At 51.0% G+C, this 13844-nt stretch overlaps 1 protein-coding gene across 4 annotated transcripts in view; it reads left to right on the top strand.

Moving 5' to 3' along the window:
* MTCL1 (microtubule crosslinking factor 1) overlaps positions 1-13274 on the top strand; it is a 129031-nt gene extending 115757 nt beyond the window's left edge. For 3 of the 4 annotated variants that reach the window (XM_042909630.1, XM_042909629.1, XM_042909628.1), the window contains 3 exons: positions 234-265; positions 4734-6273; positions 12623-13274. In XM_042909630.1, the coding sequence (XP_042765564.1) occupies positions 234-265; positions 4734-6273; positions 12623-12817 (1767 nt within the window). In that variant the 3' untranslated portion in view covers positions 12818-13274. Of the gene's footprint in view, positions 1-233; positions 266-4733; positions 6274-9323 lie in introns of all 4 variants that reach the window. The other variant, XM_042909631.1, reaches the window with a different exon arrangement.
* Positions 13275-13844: the final 570 nt, after the last annotated feature.

The raw sequence follows: 13844 nt of genomic DNA, 5'->3' as shown, positions 1-13844 counted from the left end.
CGCAGAAGAGCCACTTCCTTCACGGTGAAGTTTAAAGCCAGTTTTTCTCACACACGCGGGCTCCTCCCTGGACTGCAGGAGCTCCAATCCCTCATCACCCTGTGGGTTCTGGTTTTATTGTCGTACCTCGAAGGGCTGGGGGGCAGTAGCTCTCCTGACCGAAATTTAGCACATCGAAGGTGCCTAGGCAGCCAGTATTAACTGATTCAGACGATCTTATTTCTTCTTTATAGGAAGAAGAAAATCACAAGGGGAATCTTCAAAGGTAAGTAAGCTTGATGAAAACAGTAGTTAGGCTACTGGAATGAAAACCTCTTGGTCTTAAAACTCTCTCTTGTCACTGCAGTCGTGATAACACGGTCTTCAAAATGACTTAAAGTAAGACTTCTGAATAACTAGTGGCTTTATTATTATTGATTTCATCAATATGGTTCTTTTCTATCATTCACCACGGAAAAGCCAGAGACATGCTGTACTTGTGTGGGCATTAGTGTCATGGTGAGAACGGTTACAGGTGTGTGTTGTGTATAGAAAGGAATGTTGTGTTCAGTGGGTTTGGAAAAGTCCACAGAAACCCCTCTCTTGTCATTTAGTCTGGAAAGCCTCCCTCTTGATGTGCTGTGAGACATTTTATATACCGTGCATTTAAAGCTCTCCCAGGAGGATTTATTAAGATACTTCCTGGCCGTTGGGGCGCCTGGGTGGCTCAGTTGGTTAAGCGTCCGACACTTGATCTCAGCTCAGGTCTTGATCTCAGGGTCATGAGTTCAGGCCCCTCATTATTGGGCTCTTTGCTGGGGGTGGAGCCTACTTAAAAAAAGAAAAAAGAAAAAAGATATTTCCCAACAGTGAACTTTGAAGTAAATACAAAGTAAGTGATGTTGGTGACGTTAGTTATGATATATTTTAGGTCATACAGGTGGTAGGATGTATCTGAAACAACACATCCAAGCAAAATTTGTTTATTTTTAAACATTAAAAATACACAACTGTGCGGAAAGTACAAAGATTTCCCGTACACAGCCCCCACCCCCAGCCCCACACACGCGCTTTTTCTTTATAGATGAATACATGCTATTTCCACCACAGGAAACTTCTCCCCAGGGCAGTTCGCAGTTTCCAGATATCCTCATCCCTGGTTTTCCTGTAAACTTCGAGTCCATGAATTATTGCCTCCTTCGCATTTTGCCCCGTATCAGTTCATCCCAAACCATCCAAGACCACGGAGGTGCCTTTCTGTCCTTCAGGCTCTGTCTCGTCCGGTCTTTCTCGGACAGTCCAGGGCCACATTCGAGAGTGAGAACCTGGTTTCACATGCACTCCTGCCTCTCACTGGCTCTGTGCCTTGGGGTGCATTAGGTAACTGCCTTGTGCCTCAGTTTCCTCATCTGTAAACAGGAGGTGTTTCAATTTCTTTACAGCTTAAATGTGTTACTACACGGAAAGCAATGCCTGGCACAGACTTAAGAGTCAACAAAGTTCAGCTACCTTCACAGAGCTCCTCCCTGCCCAGGAGCTCTTAGATTTTATCTTATTTTTTAAGTGTTTTTTTAAAAAATTTTTTAAGGTTTATTCATTTTTCAGAGAGGGAGAGAGCATGGGGTGGGGGGTAGGGACGGGGTGCAGAGAGACAAGGAGACACGGAATCCCAAGCAGGCTCCAGGCTCCGAGCTGTCAGCACAGAGCCCAACACAGGGCTTGAACGCACAGACCGTGAGATCATGACCTGAGCTGAAGTCGGATGCTTAACCAACTGAGCCACGTAGGTGCCCCTAAAAGTTTATTTTTTTTTTAGTCATCTCTACACCCAACATGGGGCTTGAACTCGTGACCCCGAGATCAAGAGTCGCATGCTCTTCCTACTGAGCCAGCCAGGCTCCCCTCTTACTTTTTATCTCAATTGCTGTTGTTAATTTCAAAAGTCATGCATACTTGAAAAAGTTAACCTTAAAATTAAAACTTAAATAGCACAGCACCAGAAATATTATTAAAACTTACACATCAATATGTCCGAGGTAAGAAAGTCCATGTGTCCTCCCCGTCCTCCCCTTTTCCCTCTTGCTTCTAGCGGTTTCGTGTCTTCCCTCCATACTTTGTTCTGTGTGCCTTCACACACTGGCGTGTATTCCAGATGTGTTCTGGCTTTATATCTGCTTCACCTTGCCCTCTGCTAAGGCTGGTGCGGCCCCTTTCTCCAGCCACATCACCTCTGTTCCACGATATCCATCCAAACCCTTGAGGCACAAAGTCCCCACACAAGTGCCACTGACTTAACTCTGAGAGTAGTTCCCTTATGGGCAGAAATTGGGGGCTAGACAAGCCATGTCCGAGAAACGCAGAAAGGATTGGGGTTTCAGTGCCAATAGAGTACTTCCGGCCGGCAGTGAGAAGCGTTCTAAAGCTCATTATTCAGCAGCTCCTTGACTTGGCCGGAGGCAAGAAGAGGGAAGTCACACTTACCGGAAAGCTTAATACCCCTAGTGATAAATCAACCCATCCCCTCTTGTTTTTTTTTAGTTTCAATGCTAGTTATAGCCAGCTTTCTGTTATTCACAGGGCCATGGGAGAGTTTATAGATGATTTCTCACACACACAAAAAATACCACCCACTTTTGTGTCTAGTGAGAAATAACAAGGTAGAAGACCTACTGCTATCATTTGTAGCCTGCTCTTTTACCCCAGGGTGGCGACCCCAAGAGCATGTGACCCCAGGGTGAGGGCAAAGCCACCCAGAGCTTTACATGTTCTGTGGGCCAGTCCTTGTGCTACATAGACCCCAACTCTGGCCTCACCATCATGCATGGATTTTGCAGTGGGGTGGCCCACGTACTCTCCACCTGGGACCCGTTGGGCAGCACCTGTGCTGGTCTAGAACCCTAGGGATTTAAACTTCTGTTCGTGGTGTGCAGATATGAGTATGTCCCATGAGAAAGTGGTCTAGCTGCAGAGGCAGTGAGTCTGCACACTTCTTCCCTCCCCTCTACCCCATCAGGAGGGATTTCCGACCAGGGGGTCCAGGCCTGAGCTGGCAGGCACAGTGAGTCCCAAGCCTCCTTCCTGGCCACCACTTCTTTGCCCTGGGGGGTGGGGGTAGGAGGTTGACAAGCTGCCTGAGCACTCTAGCAACCTCCTGTCTTAGCATTTTGGAATCCCCAGCACCTCATACAGGGCCTGCCCGGGCATACAGGTGGCGGTCGGTAAATTCATACCAAATAGAAATATACAGAACGAAAGCACTGATATATTGAGGCATCTACATCCAAATCCACATCGATCAGGCCGCACTTATCCCAAACTGGCTGTTCCTTTAACTCACCTGTCTTTACCCTCCTGGCGTGTGTCTGTGTGTCCGAGGGAGTCTTCCTCTTGTTCAGGAATACGGGAGGGAGCAAGAACAAAAAGTAGGCTTGGCCCTAATGGAGGGAGCAGACAGGGAAGGGACAACTGAACCCTGTTGGTGGATTTGGACAGGACCAGATGGAATTTCTGTTTGAAGCGGTATTTGCAAATTATGTGCACATCTGTCCCACCTTCCACTTCCCTGCTTCCTTCCACATCTTCCGTTTGGCCTCTGCAGATTATGCTTGGTACAGTTGAGCCTTGAACAACACGGATGGAACTACACGGCTCCACTTAGTTGTGGATTTCTTCCAGTAAAGACAGTATACTACTGTAAATGTATTTTCTCTTCCACATGGTTTTCTTTTCTCTTTTTTTTAAAGTTTATTTACTTTTGAGAGAAAGAGAGAGAGAGACAGAGGCGTGAGCTGGGGTGGGGCAGAGAGAGGGAAACACAAAATCTGAAGCTCCAGGCTCGGAGCTGCCAGCACAGAGCCCGATGCGGGCTCGAACTCACAGATGGCGAGATCGTGACCTGAGCTGAAGTCAGACGCTTAACCGACTGAACCACCCAGGCGCCCCCTCATGGTTTTCTTAATACCATCTTCTCTTCTCTAGTTTCCTTTATTATAAGAATACAGCCTTTAATACATACACAAAATATGTGTTAATCAACTGTTTATCGAGAAGGCTTCCGTTCGACAGTAGGCTATCAGTACTTAGGTTTTGGGAAAGTCCAAAGTTATATGTGGGATGTTGACTGCGTGAGGGCCGGATCCCCTAACCTCCGTGTTGTTGCAGGGTCCCCCGTGCTTCCCAAGAAGCACATCCAGTAGAGGATGAGGCCGGTGGGTGAGCGGGACTTGGGATTATAGCTCTGATGTTGTGGTGTCCACCCCCTGCCCGTATGCCATTAGCTGGTGTGGGATCAGGACGGGTCTGTGTTCCTGTCCTACCACGAGCACCTGCCACAATGCCTAGAATTCTGGAAACTCCTGGTAGGTTAGGAATTGAAGGCACTCATCAGCCAGGTTTCCCTCTTCCTGTGGAGCATCCACAGGCCAAAATGAAACCATTCCAAAGTGGCTTTGGAGCTTAGCTCTGACTTCCCCGGAGCCCAGCCTCCCACTTGTTCCCATAGTATTTGAGGGTCGCCTGTATTAAATTCTGACTAACACACGGCTTCCGGAACAACTCCAGAGCCACGAAGAGTCCGTTAAACATCCGCAGGGGGCAGCTCAGGAGAGCAGCTAGAAGGTGTCCCAGTCGTTCGGGTGGTGGAGACTGACGCACAACAGGCACCTGTCTGGTGGACAGGACGCGCGTGTCGCCTGTCGCGCGGGGTCAGGGGATGGCGGGTCAGCTGACGCCCTCTTCTCTCCCACTTTTCCCAGGGCTGTGTCCGTGTCCTCCATGTCCGAATTCCAGCGTCTGATGGACGTCTCTCCCTTCCTGCCGGAGAAGGGCCTGCCGGCTGCTGGCAGCAAGGAGGACGTCACCCCGCCCCTGTCTCCTGACGACCTGAAGTACATCGAGGAGTTCAACAGCAAGAGCTGGGACGAGAGGCCCCCGGAGCCCTGGGCAGACAGGACCGAGGGGGGGCGGGCAGGGGACGAGGCCGGCGCCGAGTCTTTCCCCGACTCCTCCTGGTACCTCACCACAAGCGTCACCATGACCACGGACACCATGACCAGCCCCGAGCACTGCCGGAAGCAGCCTCTGAGGAGCCACGTGTGCACCGAGCAGGCCGGGCTGCGGGTGCTGCATAGCCCACCCGCGGTCCGGAGGATGGACAGCATCGCGGTGGCAGGCGGCGAGGGCAAGGGCCGCTCGGAGCCCGAGGGCCCGTTTCCCACAAGCAGAGCCAGGGGGGGCACTGGAGACTCAAAGGGGGGCCCCTCAGAACATGTGCTTAGCAGGTGGCCTTGCGCCCCCTCCAGACACCCCCGAGACTACGTGGAGGGAGGGCTGCACCCCCTCGAGAGTGCCCTCTGCGCCCCCCTGGGTTTTGCGTCCCCCCTGCACGGCCTACAGATGTCCAAGAACATGAGTGATGACATGAAGGAGGTGGCCTTCTCCGTCAGGAACGCCATATGCTCTGGTCCCCCCAAGCCTCCTCTCAAGGACATGGCCTGCCAGACCAACGGGTCCCGGACGACAGGGACACAGACCGTCCAGACCATCAACATCGGCCTGCAGACCGAAGCCCTGCGTGGCAGCGCCATCACCAGCAGCCCCCACAAGTGTCTCACGCCAAAGGCGGGGGGTGGTGCCACGCCCGCGTCGTCTCCTTCCCGCGGCCTTAGGAGCAGGCAGGTGGCCCCTGCCATCGAGAAGGTGCAGGCTAAGTTCGAACGCACATGCTGTTCCCCCAAGTACGGGTCTCCCAAGCTGCAGAGGAAGCCCCTCCCCAAAGCTGAGCAGCCAAATAGCAGGACCTCCCTGGGGCTGGCCCAGAAAGGGTGCAGCGGGTCAGCCTGGGCCCGCTCCACCACTACAAGGGAGAGCCCCGTGCACACCGCCATCAACGATGGCCTCTCCAGCCTCTTCAACATCATCGACCACAGCCCCGTGGTGCAGGACCCCTTCCAGAAGGGGACGCGGGCCGGCAGTCGGTCTCGCTCAGCAGAACCTCGGCCCGAGCTGGGCCCAGGCCAGGACACCGGCCCCGATTCCCGGGGACGGTCCCCGAGCCCCATCGGGGCTGGCTCAGAGACGTGGAGGGAGGACGGGGGAGAGGGCACGCCCTTGAGGCAGGACTTATCCGCTCCCCCTGGCTACACACTCACCGAGAACGTAGCCCGGATCCTCCACAAGAAGCTGTTGGAGCATGCCTTAAAGGAGGAGAGGAGACAGGCCCCCCACGGGCCCCCAGGTCTTAACAGTGACAGCCACATGGGAGACACGGTCAAAGCTGAACCAGGGTCCATCGAGGTAATGAGGCTGAGTATTCCAACCCTCACCCTACTAGCTCTTCTGTTTAAATGTCAGGAAAACACATGTAAACCGGGGATTGTGCTAGGTCATCTGACTTCAAGAATCTTTGTCCATAACGGGCTCTTGTGAGCTCGCAAGATACAGAGTTTATGGGAGACTGGAATAGGCAGAAACACAGGCCCCGAGCCACTTCTAAAGAAAAGTTCTTATTATTGTCCTCAGCGATCTTCTGAGGACAGTAAAATGAACTTCTCTTAAAGACACAGCTCAGGCTTTGATTCAGGTTCTCTCGCCTGGTCTAAGTGATGGATGCTCATCTGTCCATCTGGGCTTTTCACGGGGTGGAGCGGGGGTGGGGGGGTTGTAATTCGCCCTCTTTCTCTGTGAATTTGTGTCCTAGAAATGTGTGTGTGTGAAGTGTGTGCTCCATCCAGATCTTTAGCCACGGTAACACAAGAGGTGTGCCAGAGCGGGTGTGGTGGTGTGGATGCTAGAACGTCCTTCAGCAGGAACGTATGAGAATGTCTGGGTTCCAGTGCTGGCTTCAGTACAGAATAGCAGTCCTCTGTGCCCCCCCAAATTCCGTACCCTCTGCAACCATGAATCTCCCTAGCAGTAACCAGGTGAGACAGACAGATATGATCAAAATCCTGTCTTCAGACAATGTGATTGTTACTATTCCCCTTTGCCTCACTTATTATCGTCATGTTATATATGACCACACATAATGTCAGCTGTTACTATTATGCGATTATTATTACATCTCCCTTAACACTCACCAATCAGTCGACCTTGAATTTTGTTCTTTTTTAAAACATTTTTTTAATGTTTATTTATTTTTGAGAGAGACAGAGACAGAGCACAAGCATGGGAGGGGCAGAGAGAGGGGGAGACACAGAATCTGAAACAGGGTCCAGGCTCTGAGCTGTCGGCACAGAGCCCGACGCAGGGCTTGAACCCACAAACCGCGAGATCATGACCTGAGCTGAAGCCGGATACTTATCCTACTGAGCCACCCAGATGCCCCTGAGTTTTGTTCTTTTTTACTTAAGTTTATTTTATTTATTTTGAGAGAGAGAGTGTGTAGGGAGAGATGGCGGGAGAGGGGCAGAGGGAGAGAGAATCCCAAGCAGGCTTCACGCTCAGCGCAGAGCCCGACGTGGGGTGCAAACTCCCAAATTGTGAGATCATGACCTGAGCCAAAATCAAGAGTCAGACACTTACTGAGCCACCCAGGCACCCCTGAATTTTGTTCCGATGCGTGTCCACATATAGTACGTCCATACCAAACCACGTTAAAAAAAAAAAAACAATCCTCATTTCCGCCTCGTTTCCACTTCACGAATGAGCAAAACAAAACAAAACCTGACGGTGATGTTGGGACTGGAAGGGTGAGGGTGCCAGCCTCATGCCGTGAGGAAGCACGTGCTCTTCACCCTCAGTGAGACACTGTTCGGCCAGTGAGCCCACGTGCAGACTTGAGGGTGAGGCTCACTCACCACCAGCCTGGATGGACGGACTCCACAGCGTGCAATCCAGATACCCATACCCATTCTCCAAGCAAGGCAGCCCCTGCAGACGGCATGGGTCCGAGGGGAGAGAAATACGCTCCCTGGGCTACCCCACTGCTCTGCTGCCATAGCCCAGGCAGCCCTGGCTTCCCAGGCGAGGAGAAGGGGCAGGTGTATCTCCTGTATCGCCTACCGCCCCCCATTTCCCTCTGGGGGAGAAGGATGGTTCCCAGTCTAACCCACCAAGGAGTATTCAACCCAGAATGCAGAGTTTAAATCTGAGGTAGGTCAAACCATGTCAAATTGCCAGCGACCTACAGAAATGGCAATGTCTTTCATTCAACTCAATATTGATAGCATATCGGCCATGTTTCAAACATATGAGGCTCTGTGATAGTTGTTGTATTGGTAGTTGATAGTATTGACAAGAACAAATACCATGGTTGAGTGTTCTCGGGTGACAAATTGTGTCTGCTGCGGGCTTCTGTTAACCCCCATCCCTCCAGGGCCCTCAGGTAAGTGACTCTGACTCACTACTGCAGAGAGTTTATTTGTGGGAATGTCCTACCTTCTTAGGGCTCTGGAGGTATCAGTTGAAATTAGGCTCTGTCCCAGAGCATTAACTGGATATGTCTGCAGTGCCCAGTAATATTAGTAACTAGAAATTAATTTTTAAGAACCAAAAAGGGCTCTGAGTTGCAGTGAATGCTCCAAGCCGTCTATGATAATAGAAGGACAACTGCTTCATGGGTAAATCACAGTTCTAAGGCATGAAAATGGTTTTATCAGCACAGAGCTATGCCCGCCCCTTGCCCCTCTGGTCGTATACAAAGTTCCCATTTAGATTTTCTTCTCCCTGGCTGAGCTTGCTGCAAACAGGTGATTGGCCAATTGGTAGGGAGCACAGCACATTTTTGGGGATTCAGAACCTGTGTGGAACACTCACTGGCAGAGATTAAATGTTTGCAGGCTCTTTTCCCTTTTCGGTTGGAATTTTGCGTGTTCTAGATTCCAGTGGAATTAGTCCTTGTCTGAATTGACTTACTGTATTCGGCCCATTGAAACCCCTTTATGTAGTAAGTAGTTCCGGGCTTTCATTTCCAAATCACCAGGACTAATGCTGATTGCCAGCCTGCCCTGAGCACCCCGCTCTGTGGACCCTTCCCTGAATGTTCCCTCAGACGCCTGCACAAGGGAGGGGGAGGATGTGGGCATCCCCGGCCGGAGGCATGATGGGAAATCTCCCTGTCTTTTCTTGCTTCCACCCCATGTCTCCATTTTCCCTCTTTTTTTATTGATTTTTTAAACAGTTTTTTTTAATGTTGATTTATCTTTTGGGAGAGAAGGGGAGACAGAGCGTGAGCAGGGGAAGGGCAAAAAGAGAGGGAGACACAGAATCCAAAGCAGGCTCCAGGCTCTAAGCTATCAGCACAGAGTCTGACGTTAGAGCTGTTAGATCATGACCTGAGCCGAAGTCGGACGCCCAACCGACTGAGCCACCCAGGCGCCTCTATTTGTCCTCTTTTTCCCTTGAAGCCATGGCTCCAGTTCTACCTTGCAGAGAAGCATTCTCTGTGAAGGAAAAGAATAATCTGGAAATGCAGTGCTGTTCTTCCCTCCCGTGTCTAGTGGAACATACCAGAGGAAATCTTCAGTGTGAGCAGCGGTCACGTGATCATTGTGACTAAAACAAACAGCCGTTAATGCTCTGTTTCGAATACAGCAGTCGTGTGATTTCTCTCTCTCGGCACACCGACAGGTGTCTGAAATGCGGAAGGGCAAATCAGGGAAGAGCAGAAAGGAGGGAGAGGTCTGTTGCTGTTCCATGGTGAGGGTCCCTCTGCGCTCTGGACCGACTAGACCCATGCAGAGCGAGACGTGCGTAACCGGGCGTGCACCTGTCCGCTTCTGCAGCCCTCGCGTGTCTCCTCGTAGCCGTCCCTGGAACTGCCACTGGGCTTGTTGACTTGAAACCTTTACTGTTCTTCTTTTTTTAAAAAATACTTTCCAACCCACTTGCTTTTCTTTTCTTTTCTCTGTCTGTTCCGTCCAGAACCAAACTGTCTTACTAACTGCCCCCTGGGGACTCTAGCCCTGCCTGCCTCACGCCGTAAGTGCTTTCTACCTTCGCTGCACACCGTCTGGAAAGGTCACTTGTGTAACTCGGGGTTGGTATCTGACACTCAGAAGCAAGGCCAGATCATGCCAGGTAGATCTTCCCTGTCCGTAGAGCCCACCGCCTGCGCTGGCCTGGCGTTCATCTTCAGGATCAGACTGGCAGGCGTAGACCTTCCCATTTGCTCACGAGTGCCGACTGCTCACCGTGCAGGACGGTTGCAGGGATGCTGCTGAGATTTCCGCTGTCCTGTGCAGTTTGCAGCCAGTATGCTTCCAGGGGTACAGGGATCCTGGCTGGAGAGGGCACTGTCTCCGTCACAGAGGCCTAGCCTGCGGGGGTCTGTGAGCCACGTATTTTCCCAGTCGGCCTGCATCTGCTCGCTGGTATTTTGCAGGCACACATACACCACCAGATGCCAAAACGAGGGGTGACCATAACGCGATGGGGCGTTTCCCTGTTTTTCTACAACCACCTCAGAAGGAATAAATCCAAACGTATCTTGTCCTTCCAGGTGGTCACCGTAGGTGACATAGCAAGCGCTCAATTAATATTTGTCGGATGACTCAACAACAAAAGCATCGCTTGCTCCAAAGAACAGTCTCACAGAGTTGCCTTCAGGGCCACTCGAGCGCTCGGACTGCTAAATCCAAAAGTGCAGCTGGCCCCCTCCAAGACTAAAAGCACGCTCCAAAGATAAAAGGTCACATCTCCCGTGGCAGGGGCCTCCCTGAGAAGGACAGGATCGTTTGCTTGCATGTGCTGGCGTGTTACGAAAGACAAAGTTCATTCCCCTGAACTCGTGGTCACACGTTTCTTCCTGTAGGGGCTTGCAACCAGATGCTAGTGAAGAAGTCGTGTCACGCCGTCTAATAAAAAGCTCTCCAGGCTGCAGGGGTGTTGGAAGAACCCTATAGCAGCAGCCACACCAGGATTCAACACGTGTAACACACCCAACGCTGCCCCCACGTGTAACACACCCAACACACTCCTACCCATACACAGCACACGACGCTCCTGTATACAAGATGCCACACGACGCACATATACACAGCATACGTCCATACACGTACAACACACACATACACAATGTGCACGCATATACAGCAGTACAACACAACACGCCTACACAACACGATGCCGCACATACAGCATACATACCCAATACGCTTAGACACTAAACAACACACACAGTGCAAACAGTACGCAACACACACTCCCACACCCAACTCTTATAATGCGGGGAGCAGAGACACCAAAAGACAAATCAGTGGCAGATCTCCCAAGCCATGCATCCCCCCACCCCCACCCCCGTGCACAGGGCTGAGGTGAGGTGAGGACAGCTCACCCTGCCTAGTTTGCATTTCAGCTATTTCAGGCCGTTTCGTGGGCGAGGTCTTTCTGGTTGTCATGGCTCCCATCAGCACAGTGCTTTGCTAATCAAGGCTTCCCCATCCTGTCCTATAACACGTGCGGTCACAAAGAGGCAGGAAACGTCTAGGAGTGGTCTCCAAGGTTAACGCCATTTTCTGCCGAGCCCACAGGGAGGCAGGGACCACCTCACGCCATCGCTCTTCCAGAAGCACCAGGCCGGTGCTCCCCCTCCTCCTCACGTCGCCCATCCACATCGCCCACCAGTCTCTTCCCCACTGTCACTCCCCTGCTCCGCGGATTAACCTTCCTCATCCTGGCCTCTGCCCTTGCTTGTCGCATCTCTGTCACTCCTCCGACGCCTTTCCTGACCGGCTCTGAGAGTCTGTGTTCTCTGTCATTCTTCATCGCAGTGGTTTGCCATCTCAGCTTTTTCTTGTGTGAGTGTCACGGGGGCGGACGGGTTCCGCCCTGTGGGACTCACTGTCTCTGCACACCGCCACCGCCTTTCCGTGCGCCAGCATGTTCCAAGTTTGGGCACCCGTGTCTCCTGTCCTGCAGACTAGGGACAAGTAGCTCCACGTTCGTTAACACCAGAAAAGGAAGAGCAGCCCTGGAGAAGAAGTGGTATAGGGGGTTCGCACCATGGTTGGGCGTGTCCTGCAGGATCTGTTCTCCGAGGGCGTAGGATGCCTGTGACAGAAGCACAAGCACGCTCTGATGCCACTTTTTTAAGTGCTGCAGCAAGGAACAGCCATTAGAGACAACTAGACCGAAGTTAAAATTTCTGCCCGCAGCCTTTTTTGCCATGGGGGTTTGTTGAACCCACTGCCAGTCTATTGGGAATAAACACTAGCAGAGTTCACGTCGAGGTGAGTCTCGTTAACATAGCTGGATAAATCATCTGTCTCTTCATGGGCCTCCAACAGACCAAAGCACAGGGAGGCTGGCCTCTTAGGGCCAGGTCACTGTGGCTAATAGATCATTCGGGGGGTCCAAAACGATGGGGTCAGCTGGGTCAGGATATGACCAGGTGGCCTGTGGCTTTCCCCACCTTCCAGAGGCTCCAGCCCAATTCTGAAGATGCTGCATAAACATACCCATCTCATGGCGTCGCCATATTTTGATCATAATTTGGTATGTTCTCATTACTGTGTCATTGATCATCCGTGTTGAACTTTTCACTTGCCATTTAAAGTTATTCTCTCCCAGCACACTAGAACATTTTGAAGTTACCCCTGGTCCATTGCATTTAACCCGAGTCTGTTGAGAAGTGTGTGGGGAGAGTCGTCCCAGCAAGGCGTTGTCAGCCCGAGTAACCGTGTCTTTTTCTTTCTCGGCTTTGAAGGAACTACCTTGTTCCGCACTAGCTCCATCCCTAGAACCCTGCTTCTCCAGGCCCGAGAGACCAGCAAACCGTCGCCCTCCGTCCCGTTGGGCCTCACATTCCCCCACTGCCTCAGCGGCTCAGTCACCCGGAGACCCAGCCTCCTTGGAGGAGCTCGGAGAAGAGGAGCCGCCCGGGGAGAAGTCATACCTGTGACGAGAGTGCAAGTTTGCATGGGTTATTGGGGACTGATTCCCCGCGATTTGCGTAACCACACCGTCGTCATCAACCAAGCTCCGCCCACAAGGAGAGATCCAGCTTTCCCAAGGTCAAAGAATGTTTCTTAAAACACACACAGCTGCTGAATGTCCAACCTGTGAACCTGAGATGTTTCTAGAACGAAACCGTAAACGTGCCTGTAATAACTTAATTTTTTTCATAGCTCAGAAAACTATTTTTGTCTCCATCTTTTTTACACACAGTATATTAAACAAACAAACAAAAAAAGCTAGGGAAGATATAAATAAATTTAAAAAATAAAAGTTTTAAAGGTGTACATTTTAAGAGATTCTGAACACCCTTGCTCTCAATACTGACTGCCTCTCTGTTAAATTTGCACTGTTACATTTCGGTTTGGTTTCTTTCCACGTTGAATTAGAGTGTTTTAAGTTAATATTGTTTTGTCAGTGTTCTTGTTTTTTAAGAATTTTTGAAATGCTTCAGACTGTGTGATTCAGTGAACTTTTTGTAGTGAAAAAGCCATGAAGCCAGTCGACGAGACAGATATCCTCTCTACAGGAGGGGGTACACGTCAGCATTTTTGCAAAGGTACAGAGTCCTCAGCTGGGCTTACCGAATTCGCTGTATAATCCACATACTCTACTCGACTTGCACGTCTTCGGGTTCGAAGCACTGGGGTGCATGTACATACACTGCTGTGTGGTCTCAACCATCGCGTAAGTGTGAGTCCTCTGTCCCACCGTAACACGTTGTGAATCCCTCATACTGTACTTTTATCGTTGTCCTCTTGCATTGAGACACAACGGCAGTGGCATTTTTAAATTATTGTTAAAGATGAACTGGCAGTATACGGTGTTTGCCCCAAATTTTCTTGTTTAAGGAAAAGCACTACGAAAAGGGTACCAAACTGGATCAAAGGATCGTGCCTCGGAGTCTGTGTGAGACAATGATGAAGTGCAAATAAAGCCTTTACAAGATGGCAGCCTGTTCCGGGACCTCGTGT

Source organism: Panthera leo, chromosome D3 (genome assembly GCF_018350215.1).
Source record: "Panthera leo isolate Ple1 chromosome D3, P.leo_Ple1_pat1.1, whole genome shotgun sequence".
In the NCBI taxonomy this organism is placed as follows: domain Eukaryota; kingdom Metazoa; phylum Chordata; class Mammalia; order Carnivora; family Felidae; genus Panthera; species Panthera leo.
The sequence above is the reverse complement of the archived record's forward strand: the minus strand, read 5'-3'. Positions and strand labels throughout refer to the sequence as shown.